The sequence below is a fragment of the Nipponia nippon genome, unplaced genomic scaffold (assembly GCF_047370975.1).
Source record: "Nipponia nippon isolate SJK-2023a ecotype South Korea unplaced genomic scaffold, ASM4737097v1 scaffold_5, whole genome shotgun sequence".
In the NCBI taxonomy this organism is placed as follows: Eukaryota; Metazoa; Chordata; class Aves; order Pelecaniformes; family Threskiornithidae; genus Nipponia; species Nipponia nippon.
This window is the reverse complement of record NW_028262369.1, coordinates 1,198,687-1,224,211: the sequence shown is the minus strand read 5'-3', so window position 1 is coordinate 1,224,211 and position 25,525 is coordinate 1,198,687. Positions and strand designations below refer to the sequence as shown.

Here is a 25,525-nt window from a genome sequence, read left to right as displayed (position 1 = left end):
CGAGCCCGGCCAGCTGCGGACAGCCCTGCCGGCCACATCACCCCACGCGGCTGATGGGGGGAACGACCCCAAAACCACCTCCCCATCCTGCGTGTAGCCCGTGAGCCCACAGCAGAGCCTGCTCTCCAGCCAAGCCCGTACAGGGATTAGCAGGGCAGCTGCTTGACTCCAGCACGGCAGGTCAGCCATCAAACTCCACGGCTTCCCAACGGGATGCAGTCACTTTGGGATCTCAGGTGTTAAAAGCAGCTTCAACCATGACCTTTACCTTCCTCCACCTCTCAGCATCTGAGGTTCACAAATAGGATTACTGCAACATGGCTACCTGCCAAAGCCACTGGGCTGAGACGCCTGGGAGCTCCCAGCCCGGCCCCTACAAGCACCTTCTCTGCTTTTTAAACCCACAAACATCTTCCTCCCCTCCCGCCTTTGAGACATGCCCTTGAGAAGCGCGGGGAAATTTATCACAGGCGCATAGGCAGCGGGCCATGAAGGGCTGCCAGGGATCTGAAACACAAGCCTCGCCAGGGACGGAAGATGGTTTTTCTCATCTTCCTGCTGGAAATCCCAAGTGATGCAGCAACGGCAGGTGAAAACCACTTTAGATCACCTGGGACACCTTCAAGAGCATCTCTGTGGACCTCAAAATTAACATGAAGAAGATGGCAGTGACCAACCCCAACAACCCTAAAAATAATTTGCCCTAAATATGTGGATTCCAATTTGATCTTCCAAACCACATGCAACGAGACCAGCCACGGGGGAGGCTCCACCTGGTCACCCCGCTCCAGAAACCCCCTTCACATGCCCTCTCCCCATTCCTGCTGCACACCACCCCCAGCACTCACCCCGGTGTTAAGCTTGATGCTGGAGCAGTCCTCTGTAATGAGCGCCCCGCTGTCATCCGTCATATCTGTCATGCCGCTCAGGCTGCTGGAGTCGTCCATGGCCCAGTCGTTGGAGCGTCTCTCGTGCTGGTACTGGAGAGCAGGCAGCTGGATGGCCTGGATGTCCATGCTGGAGTCCACCAGCTTCCCAACCCTGCGCCAGGAGGGAAAGCAGGTGATGAAATACAGATGCAGACAGGATCAAGCTGTTCTGAGCTGAGGAAGCCAAAACCAAGGGACGAAACCCAACACGTGCCCCGGACATCTGTGTAAGGACACCACCATCGCTGAAGCACAGGGACACCGGTCATCGCCAGATGCCACCCCACCGGGGCCAGCCTCCCTCCTGCCTACCTCAGGAAGACTTCCTCCATGGTGGTGACCGAGGCACCGTAGCTGGCGATGCCCAGCTCCTCCCGCTTCTGCTCCAGCTCCGTGAACAGGACCTCAAACCTGAACGGAGCAGCGAGGCGTTAGATGCTGATGCTCGTGAGAGGGGGCACTCAGAGGTCAAGCCCCTCTGGGCATCGGCCCTGCAGCCGGTTTGAGTCCTGCCACCAGCTCCGGGGCTGTTGGCAGCACTAAGCACCCCTCTCTCCCCAAGGGCAGCTTTTAGGCTCCATCTTCTGCCTTCTTGCCACAGGCAGCCTCAGCTATCCATGTATTTGATTTCAGAGCCAAGCCAGCCTGCCTCGTGCGTGCCACCCTCCACAGCGCAGCCGTCACCAGCTATCAGCAACCAGCGCTGTCCCACGCAGTTGCTGCACGGGCAGTGACACAGTGGGCACGGGGGCACGAGAGCGATGTGCCAGCAGACGCAGGGGAGGACAGCGGTGAAAGGAGGAACTGAATCCGATCTTCCAAGACCAGCACTGACGCAGAGGGTAGCTCCCCTTTCCAGCAAGCCCGTGACAACAGCGTGTGCCCCAGTGTGTGCAGACAGGGGACCCACCTGGGGAGGGAAGCAGGGGACGATGCCGTTACCTGTGCGTGCTCTCCTTGGGCAGGATGAAGGACAGCTCTGCCCCGGCGTTGCTCTCCATGGTGGCGTTGGGCACGTACTGACAGATGAGGCGGGAGATCTCCCCCAGGTTACAGTAGGGCTCCTTCACCATCACCATGTGATATCCTGCCCCTGGGCAGAGCCACAAGAAGGGAGAGGAGGGTAAATCGCAGCCCGGCCTGGCCCCGGGGTGCTGGAGCAGAGAGGGACGCTAGGGCACCGCAGAGCATTGATGGCTTTGCCTGGCTATGGACGCGACGCAGAAGCAAGCGTAGGGATGGGCCTCGGAAGAGGCAAACAGGGAGCAAGCGGCCATGAGCCCAGGAGCAATGGGTCCCCTTCCCTGACCTATGTCCCCCTCCTGCTCCTCCCTGGCAAGGAGATGACATTGAGCATGGCCTGCCTGCTCCTCCCTTACCGTATTTACGCTTGAGGAAAAGTGAGGAGCCGCAGCACTGCAGCTCGCCCTTGGCCATGATGGCTATGCGGTCCCCCAGGAGGTCAGCCTCATCCATGAAGTGGGTGGTCAGCAGGATGGTGCGGTTGCTCCTCTGCTGCTGCAGCAGGTCCCACGTGGCCCTGCGAGAGGCTGGGTCCATCCCTGACGTCGGCTCGTCCAGCATCACCACCTGCACAGAGGAGATGGGTGCTGGTCAGAAAGGGCTGGGAGAGGCGCAGCAGTGCAGGAGGGGGCAACCCCAGGGCCCAGAAGGAGCCTTGACCTCGCAACGTGCATGCGATGGTCTTGCTTGGGGGAGCAGCTACCAGGCAGCAGAGCTGCACTGCAGCCTCAGGGCCTTGTCCTCAGAGTTGTCCCCCTTTGTGGGGGTGTCCTGCCCCCTCCACGCGGTCCCTGCATCTCCCACTGGCTCGCCACGGGTGAGGGACAACCGCAGAGCCACCAGAAAGACCCATGCTGGCCCCAGAGAGAAAGGTTCGAGGTGAGCCTCGCTGAAGATGCTTGCCTTGGAGTCCCCAATGAGGGCGATGCCAATGGAGAGCTTGCGCTTCATGCCGCCGGAGAGCGCCTTGGTCAGAGAGTGGCGCTTGTCCTCCAGGTTGAGGATCCTCAGGATGTGGTTGATCTCCTCGGGGCACTTGGAGGGTGGGTACCCCTTCAGCTGCCAGACAGGGGGAAGGGAGGGTTAAGCCTGCCTGCAGGGGTAAGTGAATCTGGCAAAGACCCTTCCCAGCCACCAGCTGCTAAATCCCACCACACTCCCTCCTCCACACCCGGGCAGGAAAGTGGGGAAGCACAGTGATGGACTCCTGCCCAACCCTGATGGCACAGCTGGCGTGGGGGTTTCTGCGGAGCCATGCTGCTCATGACCCTCCGCTCCTCCACCAGCCAAGCAGGGAGCTCCTGCCTGCAGATAAGGTGGAAAGAGGAGGCAAGGGCTGTTCTGCTTCTCATAGAACCACAGAAGGCTCTGGGCTGGCAGGGCCCTTTCCAGGCCATCCCCTCCATCCCCCTGCCATGGGCAGGGACAGCTTCAACCACATCAGGGTGCTCAGAGCCCCGTCCAGCCGGGCCTTGAAAACCCGGGTTTCCAGGGATGGGGCATCTCCCACCGCTCTGGGCAACCCCTGCCACTGTCTCACCACCCTCGGCGTAAACAATTTCTTCCTTATATCCAGCCTGAATCTCCCCTCTTTCAGCTTAAAACCATCCCCCCTTGTCCTGTCGCAGCAGGCCCTGCTAAAAAGCCTGTCCCCCCCTTTCTTGTCGGCCCCCTTTCAGCACGGCAAGGCCGCAGTGAGGTCTCCCCGCAGCCTCCTCCTCTCCAGGCTGAACCCCCCCAGCTCTCAGCCTGTCCTCCCAGCAGAGCTGTGCCACCCTCGGAGCATTTCGGTGGCCTCCTCTGGACCCACTTGAGGGATCTCACCACACTTTCCCAGCCTCAGGAAGCCACAGGGTGCTGCAGGGTGCCTCCCCCAGGGCTGGCTCCCAGGGGCCCAGCAGCAATCCCCCCAAGTGCCATCCTCACCCCTGCGTAGAAGTGGAGGTGCTCTTCCACCGTCATGTTGTCGAAGAGGACGTCGTGCTGGGGACACAGGCCCAGGCTGCGGCGGATCAGGACCATGTCCTGGGAGATCTCGTAGCCGTTGATGTACGCCTGCCCGCTCGTCGGAGAGTGCAGACCTGGGAGGAGAGAGACACAGCGGGCTTGGCTCAGGGCTGAGGATAACCCCGGGCGGCAAAGAGCCGGCGGAAAGGCAGGGTCCTGCCGAGCATCCCCCCCCACAGCTTTCTGCCAAAAGTCGGAGCAAGCCAGTCTCTCGCTGGAGCCAGGGCAGGCCAGCCTGGCAGAGGTTCAGGCAAGGCCAGGGCAGACCTCCAGGGAAGGTCCCGTGAGCGCCCTGGGCTGGCAGGAGCAGCTTGGAGTGACAGGGAACAGGGAAGGAAGGACCATCGAAGGTCACCATGTCCACCGTGCCAAAATAGGCTGCCCGGAGCTCAGCAGCTCAGGAATGAAGACAACCAGTTCTTGGCCTGTGCCCTCCTGCCTCATCACAACAAAGCCTGCAAAGACCCCTCTTACAGCGGGTCCCTTCTCTTCTCAGGGCTCTCCAACACAAAGACTGGCTGTCATTTCCCCCACCGGCTGATCTCACCCTCGTGGAAGGCTGAGCAGGGACCCCCAAGCTCCCTCCATCTCCGCAGGCAGCGATGTGCCTCTCAGTACCCCGGCATCCCTGGCCAACAGCTCAATGAACCACAGGTGCTCCAGGGAAGAGCAAAATCCCCTCCCCAGCCACAGAGATGGGGTTCAGCCCCCCCTTTGCAAGTCGAAGCGTCAGCCCTTCCCCGCCCCGTGCCAGCCCCACAGCAGGACGCGGCTCCTACCGGTGAGCATGGACAGAGTGGTGGTCTTCCCAGCACCGTTGTGTCCCAACAGGACGGTGATCTGCCCTTCGTACATGTTCACCGTTAAGTCCTTGACTGCTTCTTTCATCTTGTTTCCCACTTTGAAGACCTGCGGAGATCACGTTAACGAGCTGATGCTGCGCTCCAGGCCAGTGCTGTCAGATCTGCCCGCTCCGTTCCACCCGGCAGTCAAAGCCCGTGGTGCTCACGTGGTGCTGGCATTAGACAGCAGGCCTCACTCAGGTTAAAGAAAGATGTTACTGCACCTGCAAGTACCTAACACTTCAGCCCGCAACAAAATGCAGCCAGCTCTGGGGAAGGGCCTTACCTGCCAAGCAATGCAGCCCTGGGCGAGGAGGGCAGGAAAATGATAAGGAAGCTGCCTGCAGGCAGCAGTTCTCACAAAACCAACATTATGATGTGTTTGTGCCGTGCTGGGTGGTCGGTACCTTGCAAAGATGCTTTATTTTGATTCCCGACACGAGGTCAGCAGGTTCCTCCTCAATATACTGGCTCTTCAGGGCTTTCTCGGGGTCCTCCTCCTCCTCCTTCTCTTTTCCCACGACAGTCCTGGGGCGCCCGCACCAGTACGAGGGCTGATGGAAGAAGGCAAAGAGAGAAAAACTCAGGCACAGGCAGAGACCATCTCTTCTCCCCAGCCTCGTCCACCCTCTTCCTCCCACACGGATGCCTCCCATGGATCTGCAAGACCACTGGGAATTGCCAACCAGCACATCTCCAGCAGGCAGGGCAGGCAGCGGATGAAACTGCTCCTCCTGCCCTGCCGCCTTCCCCTGGTTCCCCCTTACGGCAGGGTTGCCCGTGATTACACAGGCAGCTTTTCCCCGTCTTCATTCCCGTGGAAAAGGTCAGCACTTCGACGAGAAGCAAAATTGCTCAGGCAGAAGCGCCCTGCCCAGAAAAGCCCAGGCAACGGTGGATCACCCCCTCCAAAATCCTTGACACGCACTAAATACAAAAAGCCTGGGGTCCGGCTGCTGCAATTACAGCCTGGTTTTTGACCAGGCTCTCCAGGAATGAAAATAAGTGTTCCGGACCTTAAATCCTTGTGGAAATAGCAATTCAATAACTCCTGGACCCAAAATCAGCATCCTGCTGTGGCCTGCGGCAGACAGCTGCGTCTCCGCTACCCTGGTCTAGCTGCGAGAGGGAGCGGGACGGAGGGAAACCATGCTGGGATACGGAATTTAGAGGGGAGGAGGAAAAACCTCCCGATCAAATAAGAAGGGATATGGCCCCAGGATCAAAACCGATTGTGTCGCTGTGGCCTAACGAACCCTCAGCAGCCAGCTGAGTCGCAGTAACCACCGCAGCTACAGCCGCTGAGGACGATGCCAAGCATTTGACTTGGCAGAGCGAGGGCGGCTCAGCTGGCGGGGTGACGGGTGTCACCCATCCCCTGGCAGCAGCACGCGGGGGCTGGCAGCGGGACGCAGAGCGCCCAAGTCCACCCCATCTGGTTGCTCGCACCTGGGGCTTCTCTCCAGCGCCCTCCCTTGGGGCACGGCGACACTTACCAACACCCTGCACGCCAACAAGTGTCAGGACAAAGATTTAAAGCCAGGAAGACCTTCATATTCAGTAAAAAAATACAGCTGCATCGGCCTTTACTGAGGACACGCTGCAGTCTCTTTGATTTTGGAGGCCAGATGGTGCCACCCTTGTACGTTAGCCTAGCCCGCTGCATAGCACGGGAGCGGGAACCGTCCCCGAGATGCCCGCCAAGCCCGCTGGAAGGGGTGTGTAAGCATTGCTCACCGTCAAGAAGAAGTACCATGGCTGAGGCACGCCGTACTCCCCTGGGAAGACGGCCTCCACGTACCAGGCCACCACGCCGTAGAGCACCGAGTCCAGGAGCAGCATCCCCAGCACTTGGGCTAAGGTGAAGTTGTCGTCCACGCTGATGGGCTTCATGAGGTCCCTCCACTGAATGCCAGTCCCTGCAATGCACACGGGGCACTGCCTACCTCTGCGTCCCCAGAAGGACAAAGTGCTCCCAGGCTGCCAGATAGCATCCCCCTCCTAATTCACTGCTTGGTAACGGGGAGCGCACGCAGGGCTCTACAATCCCTTCTATAGATGGAGGGAAAAGACACAGCAGAAGGTGCACTGACATCTCCAGGCTCCCCACCCCATCACGCTTCTTCCATCGTGTCCTCTGCAACTGCCCCGGGAAGAAGCAGACTCTTCTCCAGCCACTGCCCCTCCGTCACCGCAGCCGCCTTTTTAGTGCCACCACTTCATAATAGCGTGGCTGCTGCTGGAACCGACAGCAAATTCTTATTAACATAGAAATTAAAGATATACATTGGGAAGGAGGAAATGCAATGGATTCCGTCCCTTAGAGCAGAATTCACTTGGTAATTAAAGCGATGATGGCATTTTGCACAACCCAGGCTGCCAGGGGCATGGGTTCGGAAGGGCAGAGCCCTGGTGCTGATAAGACCTGCGGGAGCACTCAGCAATTAGCCCTCCCGCTCTCGTTAGAGCAGGCAAGTGCTTCTTCCCGGCTTCTTTCCACCCTTCACACCACAGGCAAGCCAGTCCCAACCCAGCACAGAACAAGGCTGCTCCTCTCCCGAGGGAGGGGAGGCACTTGCTCACCTTTTCCTTCGAACATGCCTATAAGCTGTGCCCCCATGGCCATGGCCACGTTGGAGATGAGGCAGGACGCCAGCTTCTGGCTGTGGGACATCAGGTCGTAGCGGGGCGAGATGAAGAAGTAAGGGATGTAGGAGAAAAAGTAGAGGAAGCCGCCAGCGGCAGCCGCAACGTTTGCTGCCAGCACAAAAAAAAGCAGGAGGGAAAATGTCACTAATACGGCGATGCCACCATGTATTTCTCACCAGCTTTCCATCCACGGAGATTCACGCCTTTTGCACCAAGGGTGGTTGGTTACAGGGGGCAGGATGAGGACTTGCCCAAGTCCCACGGCAAGGCAGGAGCAGCGCCGGGCTCCGACCCCATGGCAGGCAGCTGCAGAAGCACCCTGCCCATCCCAGACCAGAGCGTCCTGGGGCCAAGACAGCCAGACGATGCCCAACGCATGAGCTCGTCTGGTTTGGGAAGCGACAGTACACACATCCCTTCCCAGGCACCGGGGGGAAAATGCAGCCAAAAAAGGGAAGAAAGTCCCCCCCACCGCATGTCGAAGCAAATTATCCAACACAGAGCCCTGTGCAACCTCATGTAACTCCAGAGCTGGTCCTGCTTTGAGCAGGACGGACCGATGACCTCCAGAGCTGCCTCCCAGCCAAAACTAACCAAAGACTTTACAGCACGAGGCCCATAACACCCCCCAGCCCCACGGGTCAGCAACACAATGAGGCAGCCGGGGAGGGACTCACCTCTCGAGAAGAAGGTGCTCACCATGAAGTTGAAGGAGATGGAGGAGATGGAGAAGATGGCGAGGAAGGTGAACACCAGCGTGGGGTCGCTGTTGGTGAGCACTGCTCCCTGTTCGCTCACCTACCGAGAAAATCTGGTTACACCTAGGGCTGGCGAAGCCGGCCGCAGATGCAGGCACGTGTGGGCAGCTGAGACCTGATGTTCTCCACGGGTTAAAGACAAACTGAGAGACGGGTGAGAATGCCCAGGCCCTCCTGGACCACTCCAGAGGGAAGAAATATGGATTGACCTTGTGTGACGTAGGGTCTAAGAGGCAGGGGACACCTTGCTCAGCATCCAGGCAGCCACCTCCTGCTTCTCATGGCGTGGGCACAAGCAGAGAGGAGAGCTCGAGTCCCTCCAAGGGCACGCAGGGCTGCAGGAGGGGGGTGGTCCTGCTCTGCATGGGACTGCCTGGGCCTCCCCAGTGCCCGTGGGGTTCCCACCCCTCAGCCCCCTCCTGGGGAGGTCACCGCTGCCATGAAAGGCAGGTGGAGGGGCAGCTCTGCCCACCCAGCTCTGGACAAGGCCAACTCCAGCCTCTGTTACACACGTGGAGGAGTCCTCAGATACCAGGACGCCCAGCCCGTGGCAGAGGAGCCTTGTCATCCCTGTGCCTTGCCAGCACAGAGCTTCTGGCCTGCAGAACGGTGGCCTGGGGAAAGACACTCACCTTGACACAGAAGAGCACGGTGACGAAAAACACAGACACCAGGAGGAAGAGGAAGAACATGAGGAACCAGGCGCTCCAGTGCAACCAGTTGCTGAGGCCCATCATGTGCATGTACTCCTGCGGGGAGGTCACGCCGTCACCCAGGGCTGCACCCACGCTTCCCGGGCATGGCCAGGGGCGAGGTGGAGGCCCTGGTCAGGGTGGTGGTGGCTTTGCCCTGCAGCACTGGTGAGGGAGGTGGCAGCCCCAGGTCCCACCGAAGTGGTCCTGCGCAGCCTTCAGCATCGTGTGGCGTCCCTGGGCAGGGGCTGCCACCGCCACAGCAGAACATCTCCCCAAAGAGCCGAGCTGAACCCAAAACCACAGCAGCAGATGCCGGCGGGGCCACCACGGTCACCCGGCAGCCGGGCAGAGGGCAGGGCAACCCCACGCCCGGGAGAAGCCAAGCCCTGCACACTCAGCCCTGCTGTCGCAACCACCACAGCAGCCGAGCTCCAACCGCCCCCACAACACAACTCAGACAGACGGGTTTCTACATTCAAAAGACAAAAATCTTGCTTCCCACACGCTGAACTCTTGAATCTACAAAACTCTTGAGTCCACAAGTGTTGCCCTCTCTCCAAGCCACCTTCCAGCCCAAGAGAAACACCAGCCCTTCAGTCCAGCACAGCAAGGAGAGCCGAGCCGTGTCCCGGCGGCAGGATTAGCGACATTCCTGCCTGGGGCTTGCTAATCTGCTGCCATCCCCACCTCCTGCTCGCTGGCTCCAAACCCAAGGGGCGTTTTGTTCCTAATTTAAGGCAGCATCCATTGGGCAACGCCGCAGAGGGAGGGGAGCACCCAGACGTCCCACCGCTCACGTTACCTTCAGCTTCTTCTCCTTCTCATGCACGACGGCGCGGACGATGTTGAGCGAGGTGTAGGTGAAGCTGAGCATGAGCAGCAGGGGCAGCTGGTTCTGGATGGCGAGGAGGAAGAGGTCGTTGACGTAGGCCGGGTAGGGGAAGCGCTGCACCACCACCGTGATATTCTCCAGCAGGCTGGCGGAGCTGGCGTTGGCGTGGTACTGCATGATGGCTCTGTCCACCGCGTGCTGCACCGCCAGGAAACCTTCTCGGATATAGCCTGCAGGGCAAAAATGAGACGGGGAATAGAGACGGGTCTGGGTTTTGGAGGGACGGCCTCTGCGGGAGGGATTGCTTGGGAAGGAGAACAGGAAACCAAAAAAGAGCTTGTAGGAAAAGCAAAATGAACATCGCTATCGAGACACTCCTGCAGACACGGAGGGGCTCGGGAAGGATATAAATCACAGCAGCTTAAATCTCTCATAATCGTCAGTCAAAAGCAGCTGGCAGGAAAACTCAATTTAAACTGCGGTCGCCTTTCTGCAGGCACGGCTTTATTTTTGTAAGGGGGGAGATTCCCCATCATCATTAACCACCACCAATGTCGCTGAGCTTGTATTTGGTCCCTTATTTTTTGTAAACCAAGAGAATACGGGATACTACGCAGGTTTGGGTGGGGAAGAATATATCCCATTACTCACACATCTGGCTTAAATTTTTGTGCATTAGAAAACAGTGAAAGATTTTTAATTTTTATGTGGAATTTCCACCACGTGACTTGAATGGAAACTCAAATTCTGCTTACAAAGCCCCAAACGAGCATTTTGAAGTTAGCTGCTTAAAATGACCTAGGCAGAGAAGGAAAAAGTAAGACTATGAGACCACGAGCGGTGTTTTATATTAACTAATTTACTAAGCAAACACTGTTGCGAGGGCACTGCTCTGGGCTGCTGGTCACCCCGTCCCGCTGGAACCAGCAGGTACCGTCCTCGCGGGCTCGGGGTTATTTACACTGCCTGAGCAGAACCCGTTCGCCCGCTTTCTCGGCCTCTCAATCTTTTCCTTGACATCGCTATTGAACGATGGAAGGAGAAGCCCAACCGAGGGGAATACCCCTTTGCAGCCACAGGGAACGCTCCCGAAAAATCAGGTCCTAAGCCAGCCTCAGCAACGTCCCCGCTGCCTCCTGCTCCGTCCGCGGTCTGGCCTTCCTTAAAAACCTATGCTCTAACCACAGAATTGCTCTGTTTACTTTCAAAGTGTTTAAGCAGCACGAGAAACACTGAGCAGTTTGGACACTGAAATAAAGTTTCCATTCAAAATATAAAAGGAAAAAAACCCTAAATTTTAAAAAATTAATGTAAATAAAAATTATTCTTATCCAACCCCGCTCAGCAGCGGTACCCAGAGGCCAGCAGTGCCCAAGAAGTCACGGGATAAAATGTAAATAAATATTATAAATAATAAATATAATAAATAAATATTTAAAGTGTTTAAATAAAATTAATTAATTTAAAAATTAATTTTAAAAATTAAACTATTTATTCAAAAGCTCAGCGCCTTAGCTAATCTCTACAACGAGCCGTGGTGCTGTACAGAGAATTACACCCATCTCTTTGGCCATGAAATAGCCCACGGCAGAGGAGAGGCGGCCCTCACCCGGCGTCCCGCCATCGGCAAACTTGGCCTCCCGGGGCCCGGGCAGCTGGAAGAGCGGGAAGAGGTAGCTGGTGTGCCAGTCCCGGTCCAGGTTGGGGTTCAGACCCGTCTGCTCGCTCCGCGGGGCGTTCCTCGGGCTGTACTTGAAGCGCAGCTCATAGTCGACCTGGAAGGAGCGCAGGAAGGGGGTCGCGGGCGGGACGGAAAGGAGCGGCCTCTGGGCTGCGGAGGGCGGGAGGACGCCGGCCCCCGCGTCCTCGTCCCCGCCAGCTCCACTCACCTGGAGGGGCAGCGGGGCCGTGCTCTGATGGAAGCGGTGCTTGAACACGACGGCGGCCAGCACGCTGCCCGAGCGGTTGTCCGACTTGACGTACTCCTCAAAGTCCCGCTCCGAGGCAAAGCCCTGAGCTGCGGAGGGGGGACAAGACGGAGATGCAGGCAGGGAGCACGGCAACTCAACGTGGGCTGATGGCCAGCCATCGCCAAAAACATCTTTTTGGTCCAAGACACAAGGGATGAGCTCCAGCCAGAGCTGGGAAACACCGCTGCTGTCAGACACAGGGGATTCATACGGGACGCTGCTGTACCCATCACGGGCCCGCAGACGATTCCTCCTCCTCCTCGAGCAGGAGTCAACTCTCCTTTCCGAGAGAATCCGAACATCAGTTTGGAACACAAAGCGCTAAAATTTTCTGTGCAATGAGATTTTCAAAAATACTTTGTCTTGGGGAAGCGACAGCCTTCTTTACCTATTTTAGGGCAATATTTTTCTAGATGGAAACTGCAATAAAATTCGATCAAAAATCAAACCAAAATCTCATCGTTTTAACAAAACAAAAATAAAACCTTTGCCTTGAAGTTCTCATAAAATTGATGCATCCCTGGAATAGAGCACCATGATTTATCAGAGTAAAAATCTGTACCGATTTTGGGGGTGGAAGCGGCAGCCCCCGGCCCCTGCTCACCTCTGATGTTGATGGGTAAAGCTCTCTCCACTGCCTCGGCAATGCTCCTGACGGCGCTGCTGTTGGAGGGGACGTAAGCCAGCTCCCAGGGGTTGCCGGGGTGCCGGCGGTAGAAGAAGCCCGGCAGGTCATCCACGGACTGGGGCGGGTAGACGGTGGCGTTGGGGTGGCTGATGGAGTGCACCCGGTGCCGCAGTGCTATCAGGATGGCGGCAAAGAGCAGCGGCAGGCAGATTTCGATGACTGTCACCAAGATCTGCCGTTTCTGCAGGAAAGATAAAGACAAAAAAAAATATGTAAACATTGAGGGTACATCAAAGGCAGCAACGAGGTTCAGGGCATGCAAATGCCACGTAGCAGAAGCGTTCTTGCATTTCGCAAGGTTTCACAACCTGGGTTTTTCCAGAGCCCAGGAACGACACTGCACCAGCTCCTGCATCCTTCAGGACCTTCCAGCCAAGGTGTCCCCTTCCCTAAGCACCACTCGGTCACAAACTGCCCTCCTTTAGAGCCCTCCCCGCCACGCTGCCGGGTTTGAACGAGCTGAGCCGGCCGTTCACCCCTTCCCTGTGCAACGGGACTCAGCCCAGGAGCAGGCAGTGCCCAGGGCTTGCCTAAACCGCTCCTGCAGGCGACCACAGTGACGCACCTCTGCGAAGAGGGCCCGTGCCGTGGGACCAGCCGCAGCCGGGCGAGCAAAGAGAACAGCTTTCACCAACTTTGCCCAGCACTCACAGGGCTGGGAGCTAAAAACACTGTCACTAAACGAACGGCTGGGACGAGGAAGCGGTGGGGAGGTAGAGCAAAGCTAAAGCAGTCAGTGAAGTGTTTTCTGCTGGAGCTCAGCGGCTGCAGGCAGCAGGACGCGGGCCCTGCGTCCCAGCCCGGGACAGGACCTGGCAGAGCCTCTGGCCACAGGCATCGGTGCCCTTGCGCAGCACGGAGAACATACCCGCGAGCTCAGCCTTCAACCCAAGGCCTGCCTGCACTAAACAGGGTGGCTCATTTATTATTTTTAACTGAGGTTCAAGCAACTGAGCAATGAACTCGAGTCCAGTAAATACACTCAGGCAGCCAAGCCAGAGCACGGCCCTCCAGCGGTTTCCCCCAGGGCTACTTCTCCTGCAGACTTCCCACTAGCTACTAACACCCGCCACCCCAACCCAGGTTAATTAGCACCCGACCCAGGTTAATTGGCATTTAAAACTGTTCTTCCCAGGGGAACTGGGAGCATCGCTGACCAGGGGATCAGGGGGAGCAGCGGTCCTGACCAGGGCAATGCACGCCCACGTCCCTACAGCGCAACCGCCCGATCTGTTCTACGGCAGGAGCGGGGACACGCTGCTGAGTGATGGATTCATGCTTGTAAAATCGCTGCGGAGGTCACGCTTGCTTGCAGGGAGGGAGGCAGTGAGCACCACACTGCTCCCGCTGAAGCTGCATCACCCAGCTGGGGCAGGCATGGGGGATGGCAGCAGCCAGAGCTTGGCCGGGCATGCCACATCCCGCCACGGGCAGGAGGGCACGGCTCGGCCCTGCGCTGTGGCGGCAGCCAGGCAGGGCTGGGTAGGAGAAGTGAAACCTAGACCCAGCCACCTTATTTCCTCCTGCAAAGGGAGCTGCCTTCAGCCGAGGCCAGCCCAGGTGCGAGCGCAGCACGGCACGCCAGACCTCAGTCGCTGCAGCGACGGCTAACGAGACATCCCGGGGAGCAGCTCCAGGCACAGCGACTCACGGCTGCTTGCTTGGAGCACACGTCCCGAGCAGAAGCAGCGGCATTAACCTCTTCTGAGGGCTCTGGCTAAGACAGGCTTTACAAGACCAGGGGGGTTTCTACCCTTCCCTCCACTGGGCTGGAAAGAAGAACAACACAACGCACCAGAGGAGCACCGAGAGGTTTATTCTTGCAACTCTGCTGTCTCAGCAATTGGGTTTTATCCGATGGCGCAGCCCCTCCCTGACATCCCTGCACCGCCAGTGTTGTTAAACCGTCCCCTGCCCAGCCCCACGGCCGCCGGCACAGCGGTGCCACGGCCTGGATCACAGCGGGGCGCAGCGATGGGCTGTGGTGCTGTAAAAAACACACCTGCAGACACCGGGTGCCCGTACAGGGCGAGCACGCTGCAGGCAGGGTGCGGCTAAGCCCACATCAGGGCTCCTCACCTGCCTGCTCTCCTGCCTGCACTGACCACGTGCTGGAGGCAGCACCCTGGCCACCCCAAAAGCTCCTTCAGCTCTGTGGACACCAAGCCTTGAGCTGCGCTGGCCATGGACTTACGACTCCCGTCCCTCTGCAGAGTGGAAAAAGGTTTTACTTTTTAAATAGGGGGAAAAAGAAAAAGCAGCAAGTGGGGCACGCTAGGGTGGGCAGTCTCCGGTGGGGCAGAAATGGAGCCCCGAGCGCAGACCAGCCCAGACCTCCCGGGAAGAGGGACAGTCCGCCCTGCCGCAGCCGGGATGAATCGGCTCTCAGCCGGTTTGTCAGGAGGGGCACATGGATGTATGGCCATGCAGCCGCTCCCCACGTCGCCCCGGCTCTCAGCACCCACTGCCAAAGCCAAAAACCCCTCTCCGGGCGTCCCCTGGGAGGAGCTGCCCGCTCCGACCACAGCTGGGGACGAGCCACTGCTGCAGCCGGCCCCGGCAGCGCGGCCAGGAGGCAGCAGCTCTGAGCGGGCAGGGAAAAAGGAGCCTTTCCAAAGGCCACGCTCATAAAAGCGAGTGTTGCAGATGTCTGATGGTTTTATAATGCAGCTCTGGCAGACCAACTGCCTCCCGCTGATTTACTATCGTATTAACCCTCTCTCAGTCTCCTGGGCTGTCTCCAGAACGGTTGCCTGGCTCCCTGAACTCACAGGCTAATACACATTTACCAGCGCAGGCTTTCGCTGCCGCAGAAGTCATTTAAGGTGCCGTACTCCAGAGGTGACGGGGATACTCATCCATAATCACCACCTCCGCCTGGCCAGGGCTGCCCTGGCTTTGAGCAAGCCATGTGTCCCAGCATCCACCTTCATGCCGGGGCGATGATGGCTTGGGAGCTCTGCGCCTTCATGGGGAGCACGTTTTTTGGGTGGAGGGGAGCAAAGACTGCAGGTTGTATTCTGGCACGGTAGATCCCAGTCAGCTTGCGGCCTCAGGAAACATGACAAGAGGTGCCCCCGCCCCAGGGCGCACAGAAGGAGCAGAGGGGATGGGGGATCGTCCTACACGTGTCCGGGGCGTACACGGGGGGGATGCACAGGGCTGGCCATCCCGCACACCCACGGAGCACGCTCCTGACTGCAAACCAGACCTGCTGCCGGTCCCTTCGGTCACATACGAGCCCTGCTGCCTGCTCCCCGCCCTGCCCTGCCGCAAGGCCTGGCGCAGGCAGCCCCGCCAGCCCTTCCCTCTGCCTTTTGTTTATTTTTAAAGCAACGTCGTGCTGATCTACAGCAGGGTTATTGAAAGCGTAAAGCCAGGCTGCGGCAATCTCTGCTCCCTCCTCTTCCGCTGCCCTCTGCCAGGGCCGGCTCCGGGTCCCCGTGGAGTCGCAGCTTCCGCCCAGGAGCACCCGCACGCTGCCGAAAGGCGCTGCGGCAGCAGGCGAGAGCAGCAGAGCCAGGAGGCCCCGAGGCCCCCACAGCCCTCGTCATCAGCCAGCTGCCAGGCAGCGAGCTGGGCTGGGAGCAGGTGCCAGGACAATGGTAGTTTCATTTTTTAAGACCCCCAAAAGCTGCTTCTGAGGGCTGGAGAAAGTAATGGAGGAAAAAAAAATCTGAGCCCCGGTGGGTTTACAGGCATCATGCAGCAATCACCACCTCCAGAGGAGGCTGTGTAACAGGGCAGCTCAAGAAACCCAGCGTGGCACAGGAGGGTGCCCGGGTCATCCCGCCCGGCGGGAAGGGGAACCCAACGGCGCAGCGTGCACTCGAGGGGACAGGGACAACTGAGGACGCGGCCCTGCCTGTCTCTCCCCAGCACAAAAGCAGGATGACACCGCACGCCCAGACAGATGTGTTCTCCCCCAGGAAATGCCTTGGGCCCATGGGGAAGGTTTGCTGGAGAATCAAGACCCCAGGCAAGCTCCGAGGTACCCACATTTAGTGATGACGGAGGCAGCCCCCCGAGACCGCGGCGCCAGCCTACCTGCAGGATGTAATTCTTCCAGAGCAGCAGCCCAAACTGCCTGAGAACAACCATCCTCCCATCAGAAGGGGACCACCGCCACGACCGCCGCCGCTCCGCAGGACCCTGGAAGAGAGGAGAGAGCCGTGAACGCCGGGTGCTCGCGGACCTGGGTGACAGCAGGGCAGCACCCTGCATCCCACCTGCGACGCAGGGGGCAGCTCTCTGGTTCCAGCCTGATATGGCAACAGCCGGCTCAGCCCTGAACGGGGCAAAATAACCATCAGGTTCCCCCTCCAAGGGTCACCCGTAAGAGCCAGAGCTCGTGGTTTCTGGAGCGACCTGTTCCTGGTCATCGGCATGACCCGAGCTGCAGGAGAGGGAGGCTGCTGTCTAGAAACCCAAGCCGCGAGCACCAGCGGCGCTTCACCCAGCAGCAGGCAGGGATCAGCTTTCCTGAAGCAGTGGGAGCAGCGGGTTACAGAACTGCAAACAGCGTCCCAAGGAAGGCCACCAAAGTCCTTGCAGCCCATTATGTTGGGACTGGTGAAGATTTCAAGTTGTGCCTCCGCCTCCTGCAATGTGAAGGGCTGGTTTTGCAACGTTCATGGTTCTTTCCCAGCAGAAACTCTCCTTGGAGAGGCGAGGACGAGAAAAGGGCAGGGAAGCGGAAGGGAAGGTTGGTGCTTGGGGACGATACTCTCGAGGACGATACACCCACATCCTCCCCCTCTTTTTGGAAGCATCTGCCATCCCTCCAAGTTGCTTTTGTCTCCATTTGCAGTGGTGTTTCCTGACGAAGCACCGCTGTCCCACCAGCGACACGCTTGCAGGGGTCACCCCGCAGCGCGGCACAGAGGAGGGGCAGCCCTGGCACACACGGAGCCGCCTGCCCACGCTGCCTGACGCGGGGCAGCCTCCAGCCGAGCAGCCCCTCAGCCTCCCAGCACAGCAAACCCCCTCCTCCCGCAGCGAGGGGGCCACCCCGGGTGACAGCAGCGCCCACCAGCCCCGCCACACCCTCCACGGGCGGGCAGCTGCCGGGCTCATCTCCGAGAGCCTGCGCTCCAGACCCTGGCAGCACCGAAAGCCTCTGCAGAGACAAGAACGGACACATTACCTACCAGCAACGCCCCGGGGGATGCTCAACAGCACGTTCTCCAGCCCCGGTCCGGACAGCATCAGTTCCTTGGACCCAGCCGGCACCCACCAACCTCAACAGGGAGCTCAGGGTGTGACAGCGAGGGGAGAGGGGAGGCTGGCGACCCAACCTGTCCAACCTTTGCTCCCGGACCGGTGACTGGTAAACGCACATTGCAAGCAGAGCACCGACAGCTGGGAGCAACCGAGCTGCAGCGAGAGCAAGCTAAAAACCACGTAGGTCTGCAGACAAAACAAGAAGCATCCATCTACCTAGCCTGCCCTACGCAGCCACCTCCTTGGGCCTCCAGACACGTCCTCCTGGCTCGGCACACACCTCCCCATCCCCAACCCAAACCCGGGTGCGTTCTCAGAGCTAAACACACACCTTCTTTTTGCCACCCCATGCACGGCAGTCAGATTCCCGCAACAGCAAGAGACATCTGGGCTCGAGCACCCTGCTCTGGGACCCAGGAAAAAAGCAGCAGGGGTCCATTCCTGCAGCCCTGAAAAGCCCGCCAGACACCCCAGAAAAGCCCGCCAGACACCCCCCGAGCAGCAAGCGGGGAAGGAACAGCACAGGGGACTTCGCAAAGGCGGCTGCTGCCAGATTTCAGCTTAAACACCTTCAGGCTCATCCCAGAGGACCGTGTCTCCAGCTGGCCTCCGCTCCACACGTGCCCTGGCAGAAATGCCACCGGACCCCTATAGCAGGTCCCCCAGCCCCACGTACCGCACACGGCAGGATCCAACACACCTCCGAACAAGCCCCGCAGGGGCAGAGACCTTCCTCCCACGCTCGCTTGAAGGGAATCCAGAGCAAACCAAGGGAATCAAACTTTTTTGCTCGTTTTAAAGAGGACAAATGCGACAGGTCAGGCTGGAGAAGGCTGCTGCCCTCGCAGAGATCCCACCTCCTGCTCCCGCGTCTCTCCTGGCCGCTCGCCCCGCCGCACCCTCAAACACAAGCTGGACCCCCCCAACCACCCACGCAGGTCCTACGGCTGCCATCGGGGCCGGTGCCTCGCTGAGAAAATGTCAAGCAGCTCTTGGGTAACACAAACACTACGCAAAGGCGGAAAACTTCATCATTGCCAAAAAATTTTTTCCAAGCTTTTTAGGGTCCCAAGAAAACCTGTACTGGACCTTTCGCTCACTGGAGAATGAGAGAAGGAAGAAGCTCAGTTACAACAGGGCTGCTCTTACCAGATTTGAGAGCGAAAAAGGCTTTCCAGGCTCTGGGCATCCACAGAAATTATTTCTTTCAATGCAGAAGGGAAAATCTTTTTTGGAAGGTGCTGCCTGGCTCAGCCCCGAGACGCCCGTTGAGGCAGGGTCCCGTCCGCCCCCCTGCCTGCATCCCAGACCACCTTTGGCCGCGGGGGGCTGCGCACAGCCGGTTCAAGATGACCTCAGTGGCACGGCTCGCACCTTGCAGGAGGACACCCTGCGACGCGCCTGCCTGCTCACGTGGCGGCAGGTCGGGCGGTCCCCTCCGGAGATGCTCTCCTGCCTGACCTCGGCACTACGCGCTGCGAGACAAGACTGACTTTCCCAGCAAGGGGCACAGACAAAGACCTGGGGGAAGAGCGAGACGACCACCGCCAGCTTCTGGGAGAACAACCCAGTTCCTCTCCCCTCGCTGGAAATACCCTGCTCTCCACGCCGACCGCAGCGGGAGGAAGAGTCCCCTAAAGACGTGAGCACGGATTCGCCCTGGCCATCCCCAGGCAGGTCGGCGAGGAAGGAGACCCTGATGCCTGCCCGCCCGCAGCCCAGACGGGTGGAAGCCAGGCAGGTCCTCGCTGCCTGGCCGGCACCACCAGCCCCTGCCATGCTGCCGAGCGCAGCGCAGAGCCGCGCCGGATAACGCAGCGGCCGTGCCAGCTGCCAGCCTGGACCGGAGCTCTCCTGCTGGTGGATTTAGATGAGGACAGGCTGAGGATCGGCAGGGATCAAGGCCACAGCATCCCACCTCCTGACCCACTTCCATGCCACCTCACCGCCGTCTCAGCGGAAAGGGCCGGGCGAGCCGAGCAAAGGCCACGTGCTCCCGGGAGCTGGCAGTTATTTTAGAGCACTCGCCGCATTTCTGCTCTTCTGATGTCCCGTTCCCATAGAAACAAGGCCTGGAAATGGCAGACGTTGCCTTTTTTTTTTTTAAATAAAATTGGTGTTTCTCCCCACCGACTTGCAGAGGCACCGTGTCATCCCTAGAAGATGAGCTGCAGACCCTGCTGGGCGCCTCCGTCTCCGTGGCCAGGCCGAGGGCCGTGCGGTGCCCGGGGTGGTGGCATCACATCCCTGGCAAGGGCTGTCGGTACCCGGGTGCTTTGCACGCTGCCGCTGGAGCGGGAAACGCCTCTCTGCTCCCCACAGCGCCCGTGCTGGAAATTAAAAGCACGAGCACCCATGGTGGGGGGAAGGATTTTTTTTTTGGTCAGCATTTCAGGAAGAGTAAGTGATTTCTGATGCCGGTGCATCTGGGAAGTCCCGTCTCCCGAGGCCGGGTCCTGCACAAAGGAACTGGGGCCAGTGGCCGCCAGACCAGCCAGGGGTGTCTGGAGGTGTGCAGCCCTCGCTGCCGTTTTTAATTCCCCCTCTTGCTGTTCACAGAGACGCAAGAGTCATGACACAGCCAGACCATAAAAAAGTCCACCTACCGCAGCATGAGAGGTTGTGCAAACAGAGCAATAAAACTTTGTAGGAGGCTGCAAGCCCAGCGGGGCGCAATGGGCTGCTGACCCCGCGCCGGCCCCGAGCACGCGGGCCCCAGCAGCCTCGTGGCCCTCTGCAAAACCAGCGCTCCCCCGGGTCCCCTACGGACCTGTTTTTTCCCCAGATAGGAACTTCAGGCCCCGAAATATAGAAGTAAACACAAACAGCGCTGGTTCAGCGTTTGCAGAACCGGGTTTTGTGCCCGGCCGCTGCCCTGGTGCGAGGCAAGGAGGGGGCCGGTGGGCACGGGGAACCAGACAGGCTCCTGGGCCACCAAACTGTGTCCACAGCAAGCCCCAGCGCTCGGGCAGCAGCGGGAGCAGAGGGAAGAAGCTGCTGCATCAGAGCTGGTTGTACCCTTTGCTTCAAAAACACTGTCACTGGTTTGTCCGGAGAGTTTGCCGTTGCACGGAAAGAGCCAAACTCTGCAGATTCAGTGGCCTCATCGATTTGGCAAAGGAACAAGGCCTGGAGCCCGACGGGGGAGCTCCTTGTGACCCCTCGTGCAAACCAGCCCCTGCCTCTCGGCCGCCCGGGACACGCCACCCCGGCACGCGGCGAGCCCGCGGCAAGCAACGCCGGGGCGAGCTCCCTTCCCTCGGGGGCTACCCGCGCTCGGGCCCTGCTCGCCGCGGGCCACAAGCAGATGCAGCAGCAGGCTGCGAAGCGGCGGTTTCACACGCCCGAACCCCGGAGACCCGGCCGCGGCTTCCGTGTGCTGTCAGAAGCCGTGGGTGCCGGCGGTGCCTGCCGCGCCAGGAGCCCCGGGGTGCAGCCGGCCGCCGGCGGGTGCTGGCTCGGTCACCGGCAGCCCCCAGGAGCCGGTGTCCCAGCCCCGGGGCGACGGGGAGGGGGACCCGGGCACCCCCGCACCAGCCGCGGCCGCCGGCCGGGGCAGGGCGCAGCCGCTCTCCCGGCGCTCGGGGGCCGCGGCGGGGCCGGGCAGGGGCGCGGCGCTGCCTGCGAGGGAGCGGGGCCCCGGCCCCCCCCGCCCCGGCCCCGCCGGCCCCCGCGACCCGCGCCCGGGCACGGCCAGGGCTGAGCTCGCCCCGGGACCCCGCGCAGGCGGCGCCCACCGGGACCGGGCCGGAGCGCGGAGGCGCCCGCAGCGGGCGGAGCCGGGCGAAGGGCCCCGGAGGCTGCCGCAGCCCCGGGCGGGGCCGACCGCCGGCGGAGAGGCCGCTGCCCCGCGCCCCCAGCCCGCCGCGCCGGCGGTACCCCCCGGCCCCGCGGTACCCGCCCCCACCCCCCCCGGCCCGCTCTCGGCGCTCACCGGGCCGGGCGCTCACCGGGCCGGGCGGCGGCGGCTGCGGCTCCGGCTCCGGCTGCGGCAGCGGCTCCGTCCCGCGGCCCCGCCCGCCCCCGCCGCCGGGACCCGCCCCGCGCACGCGCCGCACCGGAGGGCGGGGCCAGGGCGCGCGGAGGGGGGGTGTGCGTCATCGCGCGTGTGAGAGAGAGCGCGTGAGTGTGTGTGAGTGTGAGTGTGTGTGAGTGTGTGAGTGTGTGAGAGTGGGGGGTGTGCGTGTGTGAGTGTGTATGTGCACACGTGTGTTTCATACTGTGTGTGTGCGACCCTCTGTGTGTGTGCATCACCCTGTGTGACTGTGTGTATGACTGTGTGTGCATGCGGGTGTGTATGACCATATATGACTGTGCACATGGGTGTGTCTGACTGTGTACGACTGTGCACGCGGGTGTGTATATATTACTCTGGGTGTGCATTCCTCCGTGTGTTGCTCTGCGTGCGCATACACCTGGGGCCTTGCACGTAGGGGGGGGTGTGCGCACTGGTGCGTGTGCACAGGGCATTGCACACCCGTGTGTGCACCAGGCGTTGTGTGTATGCACGAGGGTGCGCGTGGGTGTGCGCTGGGCATTGCACGCGCACACAGGTGTGTGGGGACGCGTGTGTGCGCACACGTGTGTTCAGCGCAGTGCAAGTGAGCGTGTCGCAGTGCGGAGCTGCACGAGTGTGCCCGGGAGTGCCTGGGGGAGGCTGCTCTCTGCAGGGGAAGGCTGGGGTGGGTGTGCAAGGGGCTGCGGGTGTGCAAGGGGGCTGTGGATGTGCGCGTGCGGGGGACTGTGGGTGTGCAAGGGGCTGTGTGTGTACACACACGGGCTCGCGCGTGCTGTCGGGCTGCAGGCGTGAGCGGCCGTGCGCGGCTGGGCCGCAGGGGCCGTTTGGGCCGAGCCCTGCCCGGTTCCTGGTGCACGGTGCGTGCCGGCGTGTCCGTCCGTCCGTCCGTCCCAATCCCGGACGGCAGCGCTCCGCACTGCGCCCTGCCCCGGTTTGTGGAGCTCACACCAGCTCCGGCCCGGCCGCGCAGCGTGCGTGGGAACGGGGCCGCTCCGCCTGCAAGTGGCACCTTCCAGATAAGGATGAAAGGGCCGGCAGAGCAGCGGGCCGGTGGCCAGCAGCCCTGCCTGGCCTTTGCCAGCCCTGCCGGCCCTGCCCGCTCCCGCTCCTGCTGCCAAGTTGGCAGGCGAAGGGGCTGGAGGACCAAGCCCAGCTGCCGGTGCCGGGAACACCGAAGGGGGGAAAGTTTGCCGAGGAGGGTGGGGAGAGGGGAGGGGGACGGGGACAGCCACGGCTCAGGGGGCGGGGGGTCCCCCTCGGGCGCCTGCCCGGTGCTGCGCAGTGCCCGGGGGGATTTGGGGCGCCAGGGTGACCCTCACCCCCTCCGGGCTGTGGCAGGCAGGGGAGCCGGGCGGCGCCGAGCTGCTGCCTCTCGCCGTCTGATAAAGAGGAGCAGTTTTTGGGGGGGTCTCGTTTAGATGAATGCTGCAGCGACGGCTTCGGAGGTGGTGTTCTCCCACGATCTTTTCACCTCGATCGGCGTGGGGTTTCGTAGGGATCCGCCGTGCCCCAGCTGGCCCCGGGGAGAGCAGAAAATAAACTAAGAAACGGGGCAAGGGTGAGGCTGTCTCAGCCAGGGAGAGAGGGAAGCAGCAATATCAGCTCTAAAAATAGCCAGGTACGAACGGAGAGCGACATCCCGCGATTGCGCTGCCGGGAGCCATCGCGCTGGGAGGGGAGGCCCCGCTCGCCGCCTCGGCGGCTTTGCTCCTGTCGCTGGCAAAAGCTGAGCTTTGGCTTCCCGGGGCGCCCGGATCGGTTACAGCCACGGGCCTGGCCCCGTCACAGCCGCCTGCTGGGTTTCTCCCCGCCGGCCGCGCTCTGCTTGGAGGGTGCTGCTGCGCTGGACGGGGTGGCCGCAGAAGCGTCCCCGCTGGTTGGGCTGTGCTCGGGTCCCACCTCCCGCTGGGCTGCACTGGGAGATGCACAGCCCCGCTGCCCGTCTGCACAGCCCCGGCCGGGAGCCATGTCCCCGCGCTCCCCCAGCTCATTCAACAGACACCAGCGGAGCCGAAGCCCGTCTGCCGGGACAACCGAGCAGCCGCCAGACCACAGCAAAGCTTCCCTGCTCGCTCTCGTCTGCTTGGCGGCACCCAGCAAAGCTCCTTACAGGGCTCAGGGGCAGGGGGGAGCCAGCCCGGCTCAGCGAGTCGCTATCCCTCCGCAGAGCCGCGTGTGCGCTTTGAAGCGTGAATAACGCGGGACGGTTGGGTGCGGGGACGGCGCGCGCCTTCCCGCCGAGCGTTGTCCGGCTGAGGGCTCGTCGTCCCTCCGTTTGCCTTCTCCCGTTGCTTGTCACCGTGTTGCACAGCATCCTGCTGCGACCGCAATGGGAATGGCGTGATGAAGGTCTCGCCCTGGGCCTGCACCCCAGCGCTTGCCGCAGCGTGGGGACCCTGGTCCTGTCTCGGATGACGCCTGCAGCCAGCCGCACAGTCATAGGTGACTGCGGTCCTGGGGAGGATCTGGGACAGTCGGTGCCCGCGGTGACATGCTGGAGCCTCATGTCAGCCGCCTGTCCACACCCCTGCTCGAGCCGGGGTTTGATCCTCCCCAATTACAGCCGCCTCGGTTCTCCCCTTGACCTTCCCTCTTGCCTCACGCAGTTCCTCTCTGTGCCTGCCTTTGAAGGAAGCTGAGCGATTAGATCAAAACAAAAGTCTTGCCAAAGAAAGTATTTACAGGCTCCTCATGCCTCCTAGGACAGAAGACGGGAGATGTTGCAACGAGGTGCAGTGGCATCGCGGTGACTCAGCTCACACCGGGCTGGGGAGCGCGCAGGAGTCGTGGTGGCGGACTGAGCACAGGAGAAACCCACGGGACGCTGCCAGAAAAGGGCAGCGGGGTACCAGGCAGCTAGGCAGCGCTTGGCCTGGGGGCTGTCCCTCTACCAGATCTCCCATCACTGTCTCATCAGCATCCAAAAGGAGGAATCGGCCCCTGTGCTGGCCGGGCAAGCTGCTACCTGCTGGTGGCTTGCGTCTCCCCGAGATCCCGGGATCAGGCTGTTCTCCACCACCTTTCCCCGTTGGCTGTCTTCCCCCCACCTGCCTAGGGGCTATTCCCAGGGGCAGCCGCTGGGACCACCCCACCACCAGCAGCAGAGATGCCCATCATCTGCCTGGTTCAGAAACCCCAGCCCTGCCCACCCCATGCCGCGTTTCAGGGTTCAACCTGTTTTAAAGGTGCTGGCTGGCATCAGGAAACCATCTTGTCTGCCCATTGCGGCCACACCTCCCCTTCACCATCCAAACAATCAGAGAATCACAGAATCATTAAGGTTGGAGAAGACCCTTAAGATCCTCAAGTCCAACCGTTAACCCAGCACTGCCAAGGCCACCACTAAGCCATGTCCCTCAGCACCACATCTCCCCGGCTTTTAAATCCCCCCAGGGATGGGGACTCAGCCCCTGCCCTGGGCAGCCTGGGCCAGGGCCTGGCAGCCCTTTGGGGAAGAAGTTTTTCCCAATACCCAACCCAAACCTGCCCTGGCGCAGCTTGAGGCCGTTCCCTCTCGTCCCATCGCTTGTTCCTGGGGAGAAGAGACCGACCCCCCCGGCTCCAGCCTCCTTTCAGGCCGTTGCAGAGAGCGATGAAGGCTCCCCTCAGCCTCCTCTTCTCCAGGCTGAGCCCCCCCAGCTCCCCCAGCCGCTCCTCCCCAGCCTTGGGCTCCAGCCCCTGCCCCAGCCTCGCTGCCCTGCTCTGGCCACGCTCCAGCCCCTCCATGGCCGCCTTGGGGTGAGGGGCCCAGCGCTGAGCACAGCATTCGAGGGGCGGCCTCCCCAGTGCCCAGCGCAGGGGCACCATCACCACCCTGCTCCTGCTGGCCACACCATTCCTGATACAGGCCAGGATGCCGTTGGCCCTCTTGGCCACCTGGGCACACTGCTG

At 60.9% G+C, this 25,525-nt stretch overlaps 1 protein-coding gene across 2 annotated transcripts in view; it reads right to left on the bottom strand.

Moving 5' to 3' along the window:
- ABCA3 (ATP binding cassette subfamily A member 3) overlaps positions 1 to 21,652 on the bottom strand; it is a 31,335-nt gene extending 9,683 nt beyond the window's left edge. The window contains exons 1-18 of one of the 2 annotated variants that reach the window (XM_087731974.1): positions 21,551 to 21,652; positions 16,441 to 16,545; positions 12,310 to 12,574; positions 11,625 to 11,752; positions 11,345 to 11,510; positions 9,706 to 9,965; positions 8,841 to 8,957; positions 8,128 to 8,248; positions 7,385 to 7,558; positions 6,539 to 6,720; positions 5,209 to 5,355; positions 4,739 to 4,868; positions 3,879 to 4,033; positions 2,856 to 3,011; positions 2,309 to 2,519; positions 1,872 to 2,022; positions 1,242 to 1,340; positions 849 to 1,041 (exon numbers count right to left, since the gene is read on the bottom strand). In XM_087731974.1, the coding sequence (XP_087588100.1) occupies positions 849 to 1,041; positions 1,242 to 1,340; positions 1,872 to 2,022; positions 2,309 to 2,519; positions 2,856 to 3,011; positions 3,879 to 4,033; positions 4,739 to 4,868; positions 5,209 to 5,355; positions 6,539 to 6,720; positions 7,385 to 7,558; positions 8,128 to 8,248; positions 8,841 to 8,957; positions 9,706 to 9,965; positions 11,345 to 11,510; positions 11,625 to 11,752; positions 12,310 to 12,574; positions 16,441 to 16,494 (2,709 nt within the window). In that variant the 5' untranslated portion in view covers positions 16,495 to 16,545; positions 21,551 to 21,652. The remainder of the gene's footprint in view (positions 1 to 848; positions 1,042 to 1,241; positions 1,341 to 1,871; positions 2,023 to 2,308; positions 2,520 to 2,855; positions 3,012 to 3,878; positions 4,034 to 4,738; positions 4,869 to 5,208; positions 5,356 to 6,538; positions 6,721 to 7,384; positions 7,559 to 8,127; positions 8,249 to 8,840; positions 8,958 to 9,705; positions 9,966 to 11,344; positions 11,511 to 11,624; positions 11,753 to 12,309; positions 12,575 to 16,440; positions 16,546 to 21,550) is intronic. The other variant, XM_087731975.1, reaches the window with a different exon arrangement.
- Between the last annotated feature and the right edge of the window lie 3,873 nt (positions 21,653 to 25,525).